At 39.0% G+C, this 13,928-nt stretch overlaps 3 protein-coding genes across 3 annotated transcripts; 1 reads left to right on the top strand and 2 right to left on the bottom strand.

Moving 5' to 3' along the window:
• Nucleotides 1–635: 635 nt before the first annotated feature.
• LOC125242383 (ubiquitin-60S ribosomal protein L40) lies at nucleotides 636–2,685 on the bottom strand. The gene is made up of 3 exons (XM_048151190.1): nucleotides 2,561–2,685; nucleotides 2,063–2,295; nucleotides 636–879 (listed from the first exon to the last, which is right to left on the bottom strand). The coding sequence occupies exons 2-3, from the start codon at nucleotides 2,286–2,288 to the stop codon at nucleotides 716–718; spliced, it is 390 nt and encodes a 129-aa protein (XP_048007147.1). The 5' UTR covers nucleotides 2,289–2,295; nucleotides 2,561–2,685; the 3' UTR covers nucleotides 636–715.
• Nucleotides 2,686–2,954: 269 nt separating this feature from the next.
• On the top strand, nucleotides 2,955–4,238 carry LOC125242392 (cytochrome c oxidase subunit 7A, mitochondrial-like). Its single transcript, XM_048151198.1, has 3 exons — nucleotides 2,955–3,115; nucleotides 3,191–3,364; nucleotides 4,033–4,238. The coding sequence occupies exons 1-3, from the start codon at nucleotides 3,041–3,043 to the stop codon at nucleotides 4,168–4,170; spliced, it is 387 nt and encodes a 128-aa protein (XP_048007155.1). The 5' UTR covers nucleotides 2,955–3,040; the 3' UTR covers nucleotides 4,171–4,238.
• Nucleotides 4,239–7,943: 3,705 nt separating this feature from the next.
• LOC125242376 (synaptojanin-1) lies at nucleotides 7,944–13,291 on the bottom strand. Its single transcript, XM_048151181.1, is given in 2 exon segments — nucleotides 7,944–12,612; nucleotides 12,614–13,291. Coding segments are annotated over 2 exon segments (3,303 nt in total). The 5' UTR covers nucleotides 13,163–13,291; the 3' UTR covers nucleotides 7,944–9,858.
• Between the last annotated feature and the right edge of the window lie 637 nt (nucleotides 13,292–13,928).

The following is a 13,928-nucleotide window of genomic DNA, read 5'->3' as shown; positions in this document are numbered from 1 at the left end:
AAACACCTATACGGCCATAAAGAATGTTTCGTCTTCGTAGAGCGTTGTCTCTTTCTTGCTTATGTGACGTTAATTGTCTCTTTCCAAAAACCGATGTGCATTCTTTATGGTCGTAGCCGAATGCACAAACGCTCACTATAATATCTCTTTCGTAGCTATCTATCTCTATCGCTCTTGCGTATTGGCGCGACAGAGCCAGACTACATTTCTGCGGCATTTCGCGTCACGGAAATGCCATTCGGGTAGGCCTCCTGTCTCCTAAAGGGGTAGGAAGAGCACTTGAAAGTACAAGTTTCAGTGATGCCACTCTTGGCAAATAAGGGGGTTGAAAGAGCCGTTTGTCAAGTCTTTCACGGCAAAACCATAGAGGAATAAGGAAAGAGTTGTAACTCCATACATCAGTAAATGTGGGTTATTTGTATAGGCACAGTTAAGTGACATCTAGCGACAATCGCGCGTCAACTAGCATAAATTATCAATACTGCTACTTGTCAATAGATGTCGCGACGACTCGAACGGTCATTGAAATAGTGACCTTGGCATTTAAAGCAATAGATTAAAATTCCCACGCACGGATCCGTGTCTAAGCATACGAGGGGTTAATGATAATTGGGTGTTTTAAAGTAAAATCAGCGTTATAAGTTGTTAAACTTTAATTTGGATCTTTCAGTAATTTTACAGTTTTTATGTCAATCCGCAGAAAAGGCAAAAATATCTAATCCTTCAGCTTCTTCTTGGGGCGGAGGTTGTTGGTGTGGCCGCACTTGGTCTTGCGGCAGTTGGTGGCGCGCGGGTGCAGGCGGGCGTAGCACTTGCGGCAGATCATCTTATCGCAGTTGTACTTCATGGCTAGGATACGGAGAGAGGGCTCGATGGTACCTGCCGACAAATTAATAAAGTTATGTTTGTTAACATAAATAATATACATAGGATTCAGGGTGCTTCTAGGGATCAGATATTGATGAAAAAGCTGTTGATATTATAGCTATTTATGCTGCTCATTGAAAATGCTTGATTACTATAAAAGGTTTGATGTCACATATGTTATAAAAGTTGTATTTTTGATTAATTAAAGTATCTAAAAGCACTTTGACATCAAGTATTGGTCTATAACCTGACTTATACTTAGTGCCAGTGCACTATAAACAGCCAAAAATAAATTCGACAGCTAATTTTAAAATTAAGAAGAAATAAATAATATTTATTTTCTAGAACATTTTTAAATGTAACATTGATATTTTGCTACACAACTGAAAAAAATGGAAATTCTGTTGTGTTTGAATACTGAACTACAATAGCTTTATAAAGTACAATATACAGACTCTCTCAGCCTCTAGAGTATCGAATGAAGAAAATAAATAAATAACACTAAGACTTTAGAGGAACAATCATCAGGCCCATCCACAATGGTAAAAGTTTTTATACTAGTTCCCTGTTTAAAATCACTTTCCTAAAAAACAGTAACAAAAATAGACTAAAAACATTACATGTGCCTATAACATTTGAAGAGTTCCCTCGATTTCTCCAGGATCCCATCATCAGACCCTGACTTGGTACCAATGGGACCATCTCGGGGTTATACCGGTTCGATCAAAAAAAAAATTTTGAAAATCGGTCCACGATTCTCGGAGATATCGAGTAACATACATACAAAAAAAAAAAATAAATAAATAAAAAAAAAAACATTCAGTCGAATTGAGAACCTCCTCCTTTTTTGAAGTCGGTTAAAAAGGAGTCCTCTTAGCAACAATGTAATTCCACTCAGAAAAGAAACTTCAGTTCTAGAACTCCATGAAAACACTATCCCCGTCAGCCGAAAAGCGAGACCTTTGTTATGTTTGCTAATTTTAATGAAGGAGTTGTGAATCTCGTTTCACTGGCTGTGATTCAGTGCAATATTACTCCTTTGGGGTGTCAGTCATCGTTTAGTCAACACTACCATGTCTATCAAAAATGAATTTTGATTAATTGGCATGGAAACAAAATTCCTACTCGAAAATTCGTATAACACTCGAATAGTTATTGCCAGAAATCACAAAACCTATTGGAATTTCACACGTACCTCCTCTAAGCCTGAGCACCAAGTGAAGGGTAGATTCCTTCTGGATGTTGTAGTCGGACAGAGTGCGGCCATCTTCCAGTTGTTTGCCGGCGAAGATCAATCGCTGCTGGTCCGGGGGGATACCCTCCTTATCCTGGATCTTGGCCTTCACGTTCTCGATAGTGTCGGAGGCCTCCACCTCGAGGGTGATGGTCTTCCCCGTGAGGGTTTTTACGAAGATCTGCATTGTGGGACTGGAAAGGTTGTTGTACAAATATTTAGTTAAGTATGAGTATGACGGTTGATTCTCGAAGTGAAGGCGGAAAACAAAAGAAAATCTAAGTCGTCAAAATGACAACGCCACGCGGAATTTCAAAATTCGAACTTCACTTGTACTGTTGAGAATACGGTTTCACTTTATACATAAGAGGATGCACAAATTTCAATAAGAACAAACTACTTAAGAAATAACGCAAAATAAACACGATTTTTGGTTAAAACTAGAACATAACCACTCACCTTTTCCAACGTGCTCAAGAAAAGAACTGTCAAAATCACCGACAAAAATATGGCGTCTTTAGCAGCTAGCCAGTACAAAAAATAGTCAGTAGTCATATTTATTTCGAGCAAAGAAATTACTATCATATAGACTATTACAAAAGATATTATAATTTATTACATTTTTTTAAAGCATGCGAGAATTCAGATTAACCAAAAATATTCTAAAATATCTATCGAATTGCCATATCAGAAAATAACTTGCCGCACAAGCAGATTACACTAATTTAATCAAAAATTGCAATACTTTTCATACAAAACTATACTTTGATACAATCTGTTAAGGTGTAATTTTATTCAGGAATAATCAACAAATGTCACATTCACTAAGTTTATTAGCAACACTCTATACCCTGTGATAACTACTTGTTTCGTAATACTTCTACGATCGAAGAAAATCTTTTCCTCGACGGGCACTAATCTTATAATTCGTGTAGAAAAATGTATCACCAACTGAGCAGAGCTACCGGCAGGCTCGTTGCCGCCAGCAACCTGCAAGCCCCACTGTTCCCAGTTGTAAGTATCGTTTTATCAAAATGGAACGTGAGGGACTTTTCATGTGGCACGATATAAATGAAGTGATTTTTACAGGCACCACTTGCTTTGCAACGAGTGGAGGTGCCCGTGGTGTACAACACGACTCATATGTCGACGGTGTCTGAGGCTGCCTGCGCGGCTGGAGGCAAGAAGCGTTTGGTCCCTGGCACCAACATTCCTTACCCGGCGGTGCCCGAGAACATTCGCTCCCAGCAGGCACTGTTCCAGGTATATAACGTTTGTTTACTTACAATGAATAATCATCTAACCATTAAAATGTCAGTATATATTTATATTTATTTATTTATTTGGAGAGGAGATCCAACAGCGATGACATAAGTATATAAGACAGTAGATACGGGAAGCCAATTATAGGAACTCACTGGTAGTGACAATTTGTATAAAATAGGTACTAAAGTTGCGCACTATCGCAACCACAAGTGAACAAAACTGTCGTACATATCAAATTATACACTATCATAATAAGGTATCTACCATTATCATAATAAGGTATCATCTACCTTAATAAGTATAATTTCTGGGACATCCGGTTTATAAGGTTACCTGCCATAACATAAACCAACTTTAACTACCTTTGTCATTAATCAGTGTACATAAACAATGTTCTTCTATGTCCAAGCCCAAGACTTGCATATTGCCTCTACAGTAAGAAAATATGTTGTACATCATCTATTGAGATCAATATTTGTGTTTTATTATTTTCTTACATCTTTAAAACTAAATGATGCTATACCTTTTGAGTATCTGAAAGCATGAAGTTCTATTAGGCTTATGAGACGTCTTTGGACTCTTTGGCAGTCATGTCATAGGTCAACATGGTTACTCATATTCACCCCATAAAATCAAATCCAATTTAATCTGTATTTGGTTTTCAGAAAGACAATGATGTGCCCGTGTTCCTGAAGGGAGGCCCCCTGGATGCAGTCCTGTACCGCCTGACCATGGCTCTCTGCTTGCTCGGCATTGTTGGTTTCGGCCACACTATCTACTCTCACGCTGTTAAGAAGAACTAAATTAATATATATTATGTATTAGTCGCCTGTGTTATAGATTCCAATAAAAGGAAGAATTATAATCACAAGAGTTGTTTTAATGTAACATTCTTAGGCAGAAGGATACATTTTATTAATTATATATTTTAAATAGATATAAAAAATGTTACCTTGTATTTAAGAATGACAAATAACCCTGTTGTTGACTTATAATTTGTTAAGGAAAATAAAATAAATGATTGCTTGAACAGTTCTATATTTCACATAATATACATGTAACATAACACAGATGCCACCTATATTGCAGAATTCGTTTAACACTTACAGTTCATAAAGCACTCAATAATAAACAGTCTATGATTTACATTCGTGTGTGTTGTCACTACTCATAAGAAAGATTACAGGTTGTTTTTCTTTCACCCGCAATAATTTTTGGGGTGAACATGTACATATAATAGGGCATATTTTAAAACTTTTACTATGGAGCCAATCCAATTTCACAAAAAAAAACGACTCTCCCGTATATGTTGCTTCAGTTCATAAGCTAAAATGTATGAAATAAATTATATGGTCCCGTAGTAAAAGACCTATGTAGATTAATCCATTAAGTTTTTGCAGACGACCAAATTTACAACCTGTATTAGTGTAATGGGGTAGCATTGAAAGCATGTTAATTTTCTAATTGACATGTCTATAAAACCAGAAGCCAGAAGTCTTTCAAACTTACGCTGCTGCACCGTTTAAACCCCGTCCGCGGATCCAGGGGGAGTCATGCCTCCCCCCCCCCCATGGAGCCTAGGCTGGTCATACAAAAAGACCACGTGACACCCCCCCCCCCCTGGGCACGAAGCTGGATCCGCGCTTGTTAAAACCAAGGTATCTTGCATACTAGGGATGTTACGGAGGTGGTTTTATCGGAGCCGAAGCCGGAACCGGAGATTTTAAATTTGCATTAACGGAACCGAAATCGGAACCGAAACCGAAACCGAAGCCGAAACCGGAACCGGAGATGTATGTTTAAGCCGCGGAGGGAGAGAAATTAGTACCTAATTTTTCTCCCTTCGCCTGCGTCAAGTAATAAAATAAAACAGTGGTATTATTATTTCGTATTTTTTATTGTTAATTAATAAAGTACCTTCATACAAATCAGTACCTACCTAGGTGTGTAGGTATAGTCTCAACATTATCGAACAGGCATGGGAAATAAAAATGAACACCTTATTGTACGATTGAAAATGTTATAGCACAGGTATGTAATACATACATACAAGTCCAAACCTGTTTTCATAGCCAGGCACGCGCCGCGTACCTACTGCGGCCATTAAGTTTCGGTTTCGGTATGACTTTCGCTTGAAATCAATCGGAACCGAAGCCGAAGCCGAAGGTGTGAAATCAACCGAAAGTTTCGGTATATCGGAACCGAAGCCGAAGCTCCGTAACATCCCTATTGCATACCTACTGTTGCTGCAGTATAAAGTGCTCCTAGTTTTACTAATGTCAGGCATTTTTAGAATTAAATACACCTCGTTCGAAGTTATCCCTTTACATTAATATAGGTAATGATAATATTGATAATTAATTCACTTATTTGTGATAATGATAACCGCCAAATAACGGATAACCATTGCTGTGACGTAGTAGAGAGACTAGTAAACAGTACAGACTTACAATCTTCATATTAAGTGTGGAGCTAATAAATAGTGCAAATATGTAAGCGAATGAACGAATGAGTGAATGATATGCACAACGCTATGTAACACAAAACATATGGTAATAAAAAAAGATCCTGACCGATTGAGAACCTCCTCCTTTTTTAAAGTTGGTTAAAAAATAGAATATGTACATATCTATGTAAAAAAAAATATAGATGAAAATGTTTTATAAGTTACTGGTCTCTATTAGTCATAACAAATTTGTCATGGCAATGAAATTTTCGAAATCGGACACATCCACAGTAAAAATGTAGGTAAATACTTACTGGACCACAAAACTTCATGACGCATGTATTGTTTCTTAGACAATAATTTCCGTTGCTATGTAAATATAACGATTTTCTATATAAATGACGAATATCTTTACACTTCACTGGAATTAAATACTACAACAAGCTTATTTTCTATAACAAATGCATTTTCGCTTATTTCGTGTAACTTATATAGTAGGTACGAGATATTTTAAATAAAATAAAATATAAAAGTAAAAAAATAATAAAATTTATAAAACGATACAGAAATAGACCTTTGATATACAACTGCACATTTCCTTGTATATTGATATCAGTGAACAGCCTAAAAATAAAACATACCCTTTATTTTATTGGGATAGGTAACTTCGGATAAGACCAATAAAGTGCTTGTATAGTTAAGTGGACACTTAATTAAGTTTATCTAAATTAGTTACCCCATCTCAAAATGTTGCTCAATGCCCCAATAAAAAAATATAAAATACGATTTTTTTAAATTATTTTACAATGTCATGTCTCACTTTTAAAAAAATAACTAAGATCAAACATTTTGTTCACCTAGGTACACCGGAAATCTAGGAATTATTTTTCATTCAGAAGTTACCTTTCAGTATTAGGTATAAAATATAACTTATATGTAGGTAACGTAACAATAATTTATATAAAGACAAGTAAAGAGTGACCCAAGATAGACATGCTAAAATAGGTTTTTGAGAAGCGGGCACACCAGCACACCTACTAGATATAAACATATATTATTTGGTATTTCGTAATACAAGACATTAGTTTAAATTAATACAGTTTGTATCTAAAGAACCTACCACAAAAAAGCTATGTAAATATGAATAAAATTTAACATTTTCCTATTAGTTGGAAACCTGTTATTTTAGATTGTGTACTAGGTTGCTGCCTCATTCTTAGTTTTGCTAGTCCTCCGTAACGTGTCGCATTCGTAATATTCGTATGTTTTTTTTAAATACGTTTGAATTCTTTTATAAGTACTTACTATGTTGTGGAGTTAAACAAATATATTTCTTTCAAATTAAACAGTATCATCAGGTTCTATAAAAAACTAAATTAATCTCAAAGGTAAATCTCGATGCATTTTATTAAACACCTATTTATTGAAGGTTAATGTGGAAAAGACTGTCTAATCTAGAATATCTAGATTCTAGATGTAAGTAAGACCATTCACAGGTTGTTTCGCTAGTTCAGACTAATGCTTTTTACTCCATTTAGAAAATATAGAGCATGAGGTAAGTCAGTCTCGAAACCTAATTTGATATGACAGTCTTTTCCAGATTTGCATTCATATTTTTTGGATAATTATCAGACTTCTCCTCCATTGCCTCCACAAAACATACTTCAGTGTCGATTGAATCGACGTTACGTACCTAATGTAATACCTACTGTCTAGCCAATGTCATAATGTAATGACATTGGCTAGACAGTAGGTGTGGAGTCGTACAACATATGGAGACACCAAGGATTAAGGGCCCATTTAGACGGTACGAGAACTTGCATACGAGCTTAATTACATTGCGGTATTTGATGGTTGTGCTAAATTGTAGGTATAACTTAACAGCCCGCAATGTAACTAAAATCGCATGCGAGTTCGCATCGCACGCGGTCTAAACAGGCCTAAAGAATGGTTTAATACTCGGAGGTAGGGGATCATCCACATATTACGTCACACCAAATTTCAGGTTTTTGGACCCCTCCCCCCCCCTATGTCACGCTTTTTTGTATCCCTTTAACAGGGATTGTCACATTTAGTATGACCCCTCCCCCCCCCTTACACTGTGACGTAATATATGGATGACGCCTGGTAATTAGGTATTTGGAAGAATCCGAAGCAACTTATTGACGACAAAACCTTTTTATAAATTTTAAAATTATCCTTAACCTATATAGCTATGATATATAGAAATATAAGCTAATTTCAACCATACATATATATAACGAACTAACTAAAATACATCGGGTTCACGCTTACAGCATGTCGATATAGGTACTTAGTTTATCGTTTATCATTCCTTCGTATCGTACCGCAAGAGAAACTGAGATCGTTAAAAATAGTTAAATGAAATCATCGAATAAATTGGCTTTAATTGCATCCGTGTATATGGATGACCTATTCCGGCCTTTGAGAATTACAGATGCGCAATTTTAGATTTCGTTTTACTTTGTAGCATCGTGGACGTAAAATATACAAAATCCCGTTTGAAACCAATCGTCTAATTGTACCTTGCTTGCTTAACGAAATATGTATATTGTTTACATTCAATTGTGAATATATTGTACAGGTACACGACATCAATCGCACAGCCCGGCGAGAACTGTTTCAATAAATATGTACCAATATTCAACTTTATTCGTTATATGTTTAATTGTTTATGTAGGTACATATATGTATATTTTTTCATACTACATACACCAAAAATATGAATTATCTACGAATCTACCCAACCAGACTCATTATGTAAGTAGATTATGTACATTGTTTCAAAGATTATGTACCTACGAGATATCGATCTATTTATTCTTCAGGTTTGTTTTAATGTGTGTGGAAAATTTAAACACACAGACGCCAAAAGTAAATCCGATTTTCATTTTGACTTGCTATCAATCCAGTTGTAAATTTTCGATAAGTTTGGACACATCGATTTAAACTTTCGGTAGTTTAGATCGATGTTTAGACATTACACAAGTTAACCCAAGCGTCCGTCCGTGGGACGAAACAAAAACGAAGTTCAAGGCAATAAAATAAATAAATAAAATAAAAAAACCCATTGATTAAATAACCAAAGCGACACAAAAATATAAAATAAAATGAAAAAAAAAGTTAAACTTATGTTATGCAGTTATCAGTTATTTAAAAGTTTTATTTTCAAGTTCAAGGCCATATGAGCATTTAATTTATTATTAAATTGTCATTTCATCGTCACCACAAAGAAAACACTAAAGTCACTGTTCGCAAGTTCAAAACGTATTCTGTATGCAGTCTACTTTTAATACGTCTCTGGCGTCACTGTATCTCATCCCATACCTACGCGGATATATTTTTACGTAGCCAACAATATTAATTGAGATATAATAGTGGTCCTATAGTTTTTTTAAACTTTGTTCTTATGTATGAGATGATCTTTGGATGATGATCATCTGGATGATCAACATCCAGACGAAAATGTTCAACAATAAGTAGTATAAATACACTAAAGAAATAAAAATCTTCAATTTATATATTTCTTAAATCATACTACTGATTGCTATCGTTTGTTTCCATGCATGTGACGAGAGCACAACCATGCTGAACCGTTAATCTGTCATAAAATAACCCCTTAAAACTGGAACAATTCATAACAATAAAAGTATATCTATGTATCATTTATATGTGATGCTGATGATAATCCAGACTATGTATGTATATAAATGAGATGAGCCTTCGCACGATTACGTCACGGCCAGCTTATCACCAGCCCGAGATTTGCTAAACACACAACACAATGCGCTACTTAACAATGTACAGTACATAATACCCAACCAAAGTCAAGCTTCCACGACCTATATTAACTAACCTACAACCGATATTTTTTTTTAACAAAGTGGACACCTACTACTCTAATGCAATAAATAACTTCAACAACAATTTAAGCAAATAAAAGGAACGTATGGAGTTACGGAACACTTACCCGCGTACATGATTTGTTCGAGTTATTACAAATTCTAGAAATGCGTAATGGAATTTAGGAAGCCGGCCGCGGGCGAGCGGGTAGGGGCGGCGGAGCGCCCTGCCGCGCGGGGACCGGCGGCGGCGGCCCGGCGGCCGGCGGCGGCGGCGGCGAGCACGACGGCGGCGGCCCGCTGTCCGCCGGCGGGGACGACAGCGGCGGCGGCGAGGACAGCGGCGGCGGCGACACCGGCGCCGGCTTGCCGTTGTCAGCGGCGGGTGCCATAGGCGCGGGCCGCGGCGGCGGCGGCCGCGCGGGACTCGCGGCGGCGGCGGGCGCGCGCGACGGCACCAGCGGCGTCGGCGACGGCGCCGGCGGCCTGCTCGGCTGCTGCCGGCGCGGCGTCGGCGGCGCCGACCTCAGCGGCCGCTCCGCTTGAGCCTCACCGAACAGCGGAATCGTATTATTCGTGCACAGATTCAACTCCGACTTGACTACCTCCACCCAATTCGGAGATTTCAAAGTGATGCGCAGAGGAACCGAGCGGACGGTCAGATGTTCCTTCTGCGCGGCGGCGAGAGCGTTCTGTCCGTCTCGGAACGTGATTATCAGCGAAGTCGACTGTTCCTCCACGATCCTCACGAGAGTCACTTCGCCTATTGTGGCGAGTTCTTGCAGTACGGCGGCTACCAAATTATCGTCAAATACGGACTCACCGTTGTCGTCGCAAGGTTGCACGACGATCGTCGCGTCCGGAGGTCCCAGATCATTGACCACTTCGTAAAACACTTCCATGCATTTTGTGTAACTGACTTGAAGCACTTCCACTTCGAGAATTGCTATTACGGGCCGATGGTCGCTCTGTTTCAGTTCTGCTCGGCCGTAGTGGAGTAACTTTCCGGCGGCTAATTCTGACGTCCCTTCCGGGTCGATAGTGTGTTTCCGGCTGCGCCACAGAATGCGGTCGGTCCAGGCCGGGGCTCGGCACTTTTCACTAGTGTCGTAGTCATCGCTGAAGAGATCATACTTGTACGTCGGAGGGAATGTTATATCACCTTCGAAGCAGTTTTTGAACACGAGATCTTGCGCTTTCTGTCTCGTTAGCTGGTCTTGCTCAAGAAGCCGCTGCATATTATTCTGCGACACGAGTAGTCGCACTTCGTCCTTGTCTAGATCTATGCGGTAGTTGAAGTCGCCGCACCAGAAAACGTAGTCGTGAGAGTACAGGGATCGGCCCATCGGAAAAGCTACTTTCCTTGTGATTTCGGTGTAGTCGGCGTTTCGTTCGGTCACTTGAGACTGGCCGGCGGCGAAATGGGCGCAAACGAAACAGAGAGAGGTTCCGTAAATTACTAGTCTTATTGCAACTGCGCCTTTGTTACCCGTGGCGCCCCCGAGACCTGTTTTCACAGAATCGAGCGCTACGTCTCGGATGTGAGGTATTAAATCTTTTCTAGCAAATACGAATAAACACACTCCTACTAGTTGATGAGAGGAGAGAAGAGTGTAGGGTGCATCTCTGCATAAAACTTTTTCTAACTCCTCACTCCATGCCTTTGCGTTGTCAGAACTGGCGGCCATGATGTTGCTGGCGTTAAGGTCGACGATTTCTTCAAAACCAATCGCGAATATATCAGAAGGATGATCCTTGCCTTGGACAGTATTCACTAATGAATTGTTAGGGCAATCCAGCAACCAGTCGGCTAAGCTGACGTCTTTGTAAGCGAGACTTCTAAAATGCTTACCACCATTAACATTGTATGTTCCGATTGTGATCCTAATAGAGGAAGGTGTTGTGTACTCATTGACTCTGCGGCACATTTCTCTCAGCACTGGAGTTGATGTGTGCAGTAGATTAGCCGGTAAGAGGATTCTTGTACGATCAGCAAGTTCTGAGTTTAAAGTAGAACCTAGAAGCAAAATATCAATAGCTTCTTGCTTGGAATTATCTAACAAATTGTTTTGTATTGTACGGGCTGCAGAGCGAGCTCCGTCTATCAATTTGGAGCCCCCTTGGATAGCTCCAGTGCCTGCATAAATTTTGGATATTTCATTGCCATTGTTCACCCACATCTGTTTAAAAACTTCCTCAAATCTGTTCACATTCTGTTTCTTATCAACACATTGAAGGAGCATCAGCTGTATATTGAGCATTTCTAGCCCAATGAATGTCTGAATGGAGTTGGTTCTGTCCAGGCAATCAAGGCAGTTTGTTCGAATAACACCTTTCTGAATATTGTAAATATCAACACTTTTGGCACTGAATATCCCCATTTCATCATAATATTTCTCAACTATCTTTTTGAATTTCACTAATGCGCCTTCGATGGACGAAGCTCTGACTTCCTGATGGTAATCGAAGATTATCTGGACAATATCTGCATGAGCAGACTCGTTAAGGTGCTTCTGAAAAGCATTGCTCAAAGTGGCTTCACCTTCGCTTCCTCCGATTAAACTGGATCCTAAAAGATTGGCAACAATCACAGAACCATAATTACGCTTCAGAGCAGAGAAGTGTCTATCGCAAGCACTGGTAGAGGCATCGTAGCCTCTGGACATCTTAACTTTATGAGATCCAACTTGTACTCCCGGCTGCTCCCAAAACAGAGGAACTGACCCTCGGGTTTGTATGTAAGAAGCCACAGAGTCATCAATGTAAATTGACTGTTCAGTTTCAACAAAATTGGCAACATTGCCATCATCATTGCATCCCCTCACATTGAAACGAGTGCCAGCTCTTTCACAGCTCAGACGGGATACTAAAACTGCTCGAGCCTGCCGGTGGCCCACATAGATGGTTCTTATTTCCACTGACCCACACATAGCTCTTAGTGAGCCAGTCTTCACAATCAATTCCGTACCTAATCAAATGTATGAACAGAGTTCTGTTCCAAAAGAATCTGTTATCAGGATTAGCTCCTTTACTCTTGCGTTGTGCACAGAGTGTGAGATCAAAGAGATTATCGTTGGATTTTCCCGTGTTCCAAGAAAAATAGAATGTTCCAGAGTTGAGTAATTTCTTTACTTCTGATACTTTGTCATCATTAGTCTGGTAAAAGAGAGGTAAGAATTGTGTTTGAGTGATTTTAAAAACTTCAACATCGCCCACCTTTCCCACGGAGCAGCAGCCGGTCACCAGCACTAGATATAGCAGACAGGTTTCCCCGGAGTTCAGCTGCAGGACGCCTAGGCAGGCGTAAGCGTCAGCGATTTTGTGAAACTGTTTCCGAAAAGTGTCTGTCTCCTGAGGTGAAAGTGAGACCACAGCTTGAGATTCAAACAATAAAGCAGTATCTTTGTTTCTGTGTTGTAAGATTATACTGTACGGATTTGGTGGGCAGGACTTTTCCAACACTTTAAATCCTTTGGACATAGCCATGGTGGGCGATCAGTCCTTAATTACGGCTGTGCTAAACCCATCCGCCTCTTTTTCTACATTCAATACAATATTTTCCACGGCCAACTTAACACAGTGTAAACTGATTATGATCTGATTAGAAATTTAACAGTGATTGCATTGCAATCGGAATATTGACTTAATTTTTGACAGATTCGATATTGACATGACGTGCTGTCAGTGAAAAGCTGTTCAAGTCACTAAGAAAAACGTTGACCGCGGGTACTGAACATGAACTTTTTTTTATCATTATTTTTTTTATTATGGTGCCAGCACAAGGCGCTTTTCTCAAAACATTTCCGTCAGTAGAAAAAGACGGCAAATTTGAAAAATATTGGCTCTGATTGGGGCAAAGTCGACTCCTATAAAAAAATAAATGTGAGGAGTTAACAAACTCTACAGTACTCCTGAGCCATCTCCTACTGAAAAACTGGTTGTCCATGGTATAGTTAATTTATTTATTTAAACTTTATTGCACAAATGAACAACATATGTAGTATCTTCTTAGTAGTTTGTGAGAACAATTTAATGTACAAAAAGCGAACTTAATGCCATGAGGCATTCTCTACCAGTCAACCTTTGGGCAAAGCAGAGAAGATTGTAGGCGGCATAGTTGGCATTTTTATGTATTGTAAATATTGTAATGCATTCGTTCTGAGGATATTTAGCGTAAAAGTTTCTGTTCGCTACCTACAGGATCCTGCTGATTGGTTTTCTGCAGTAGTAGGTCAGGATTTAACTCACTAAA

The sequence above is a fragment of the Leguminivora glycinivorella genome, chromosome 1 (assembly GCF_023078275.1).
Source record: "Leguminivora glycinivorella isolate SPB_JAAS2020 chromosome 1, LegGlyc_1.1, whole genome shotgun sequence".
Lineage (NCBI taxonomy): Eukaryota > Metazoa > Arthropoda > Insecta > Lepidoptera > Tortricidae > Leguminivora > Leguminivora glycinivorella.
Note: the sequence above shows the minus strand (reverse complement) of the source record. Positions and strands in the feature narration are given on the sequence as shown.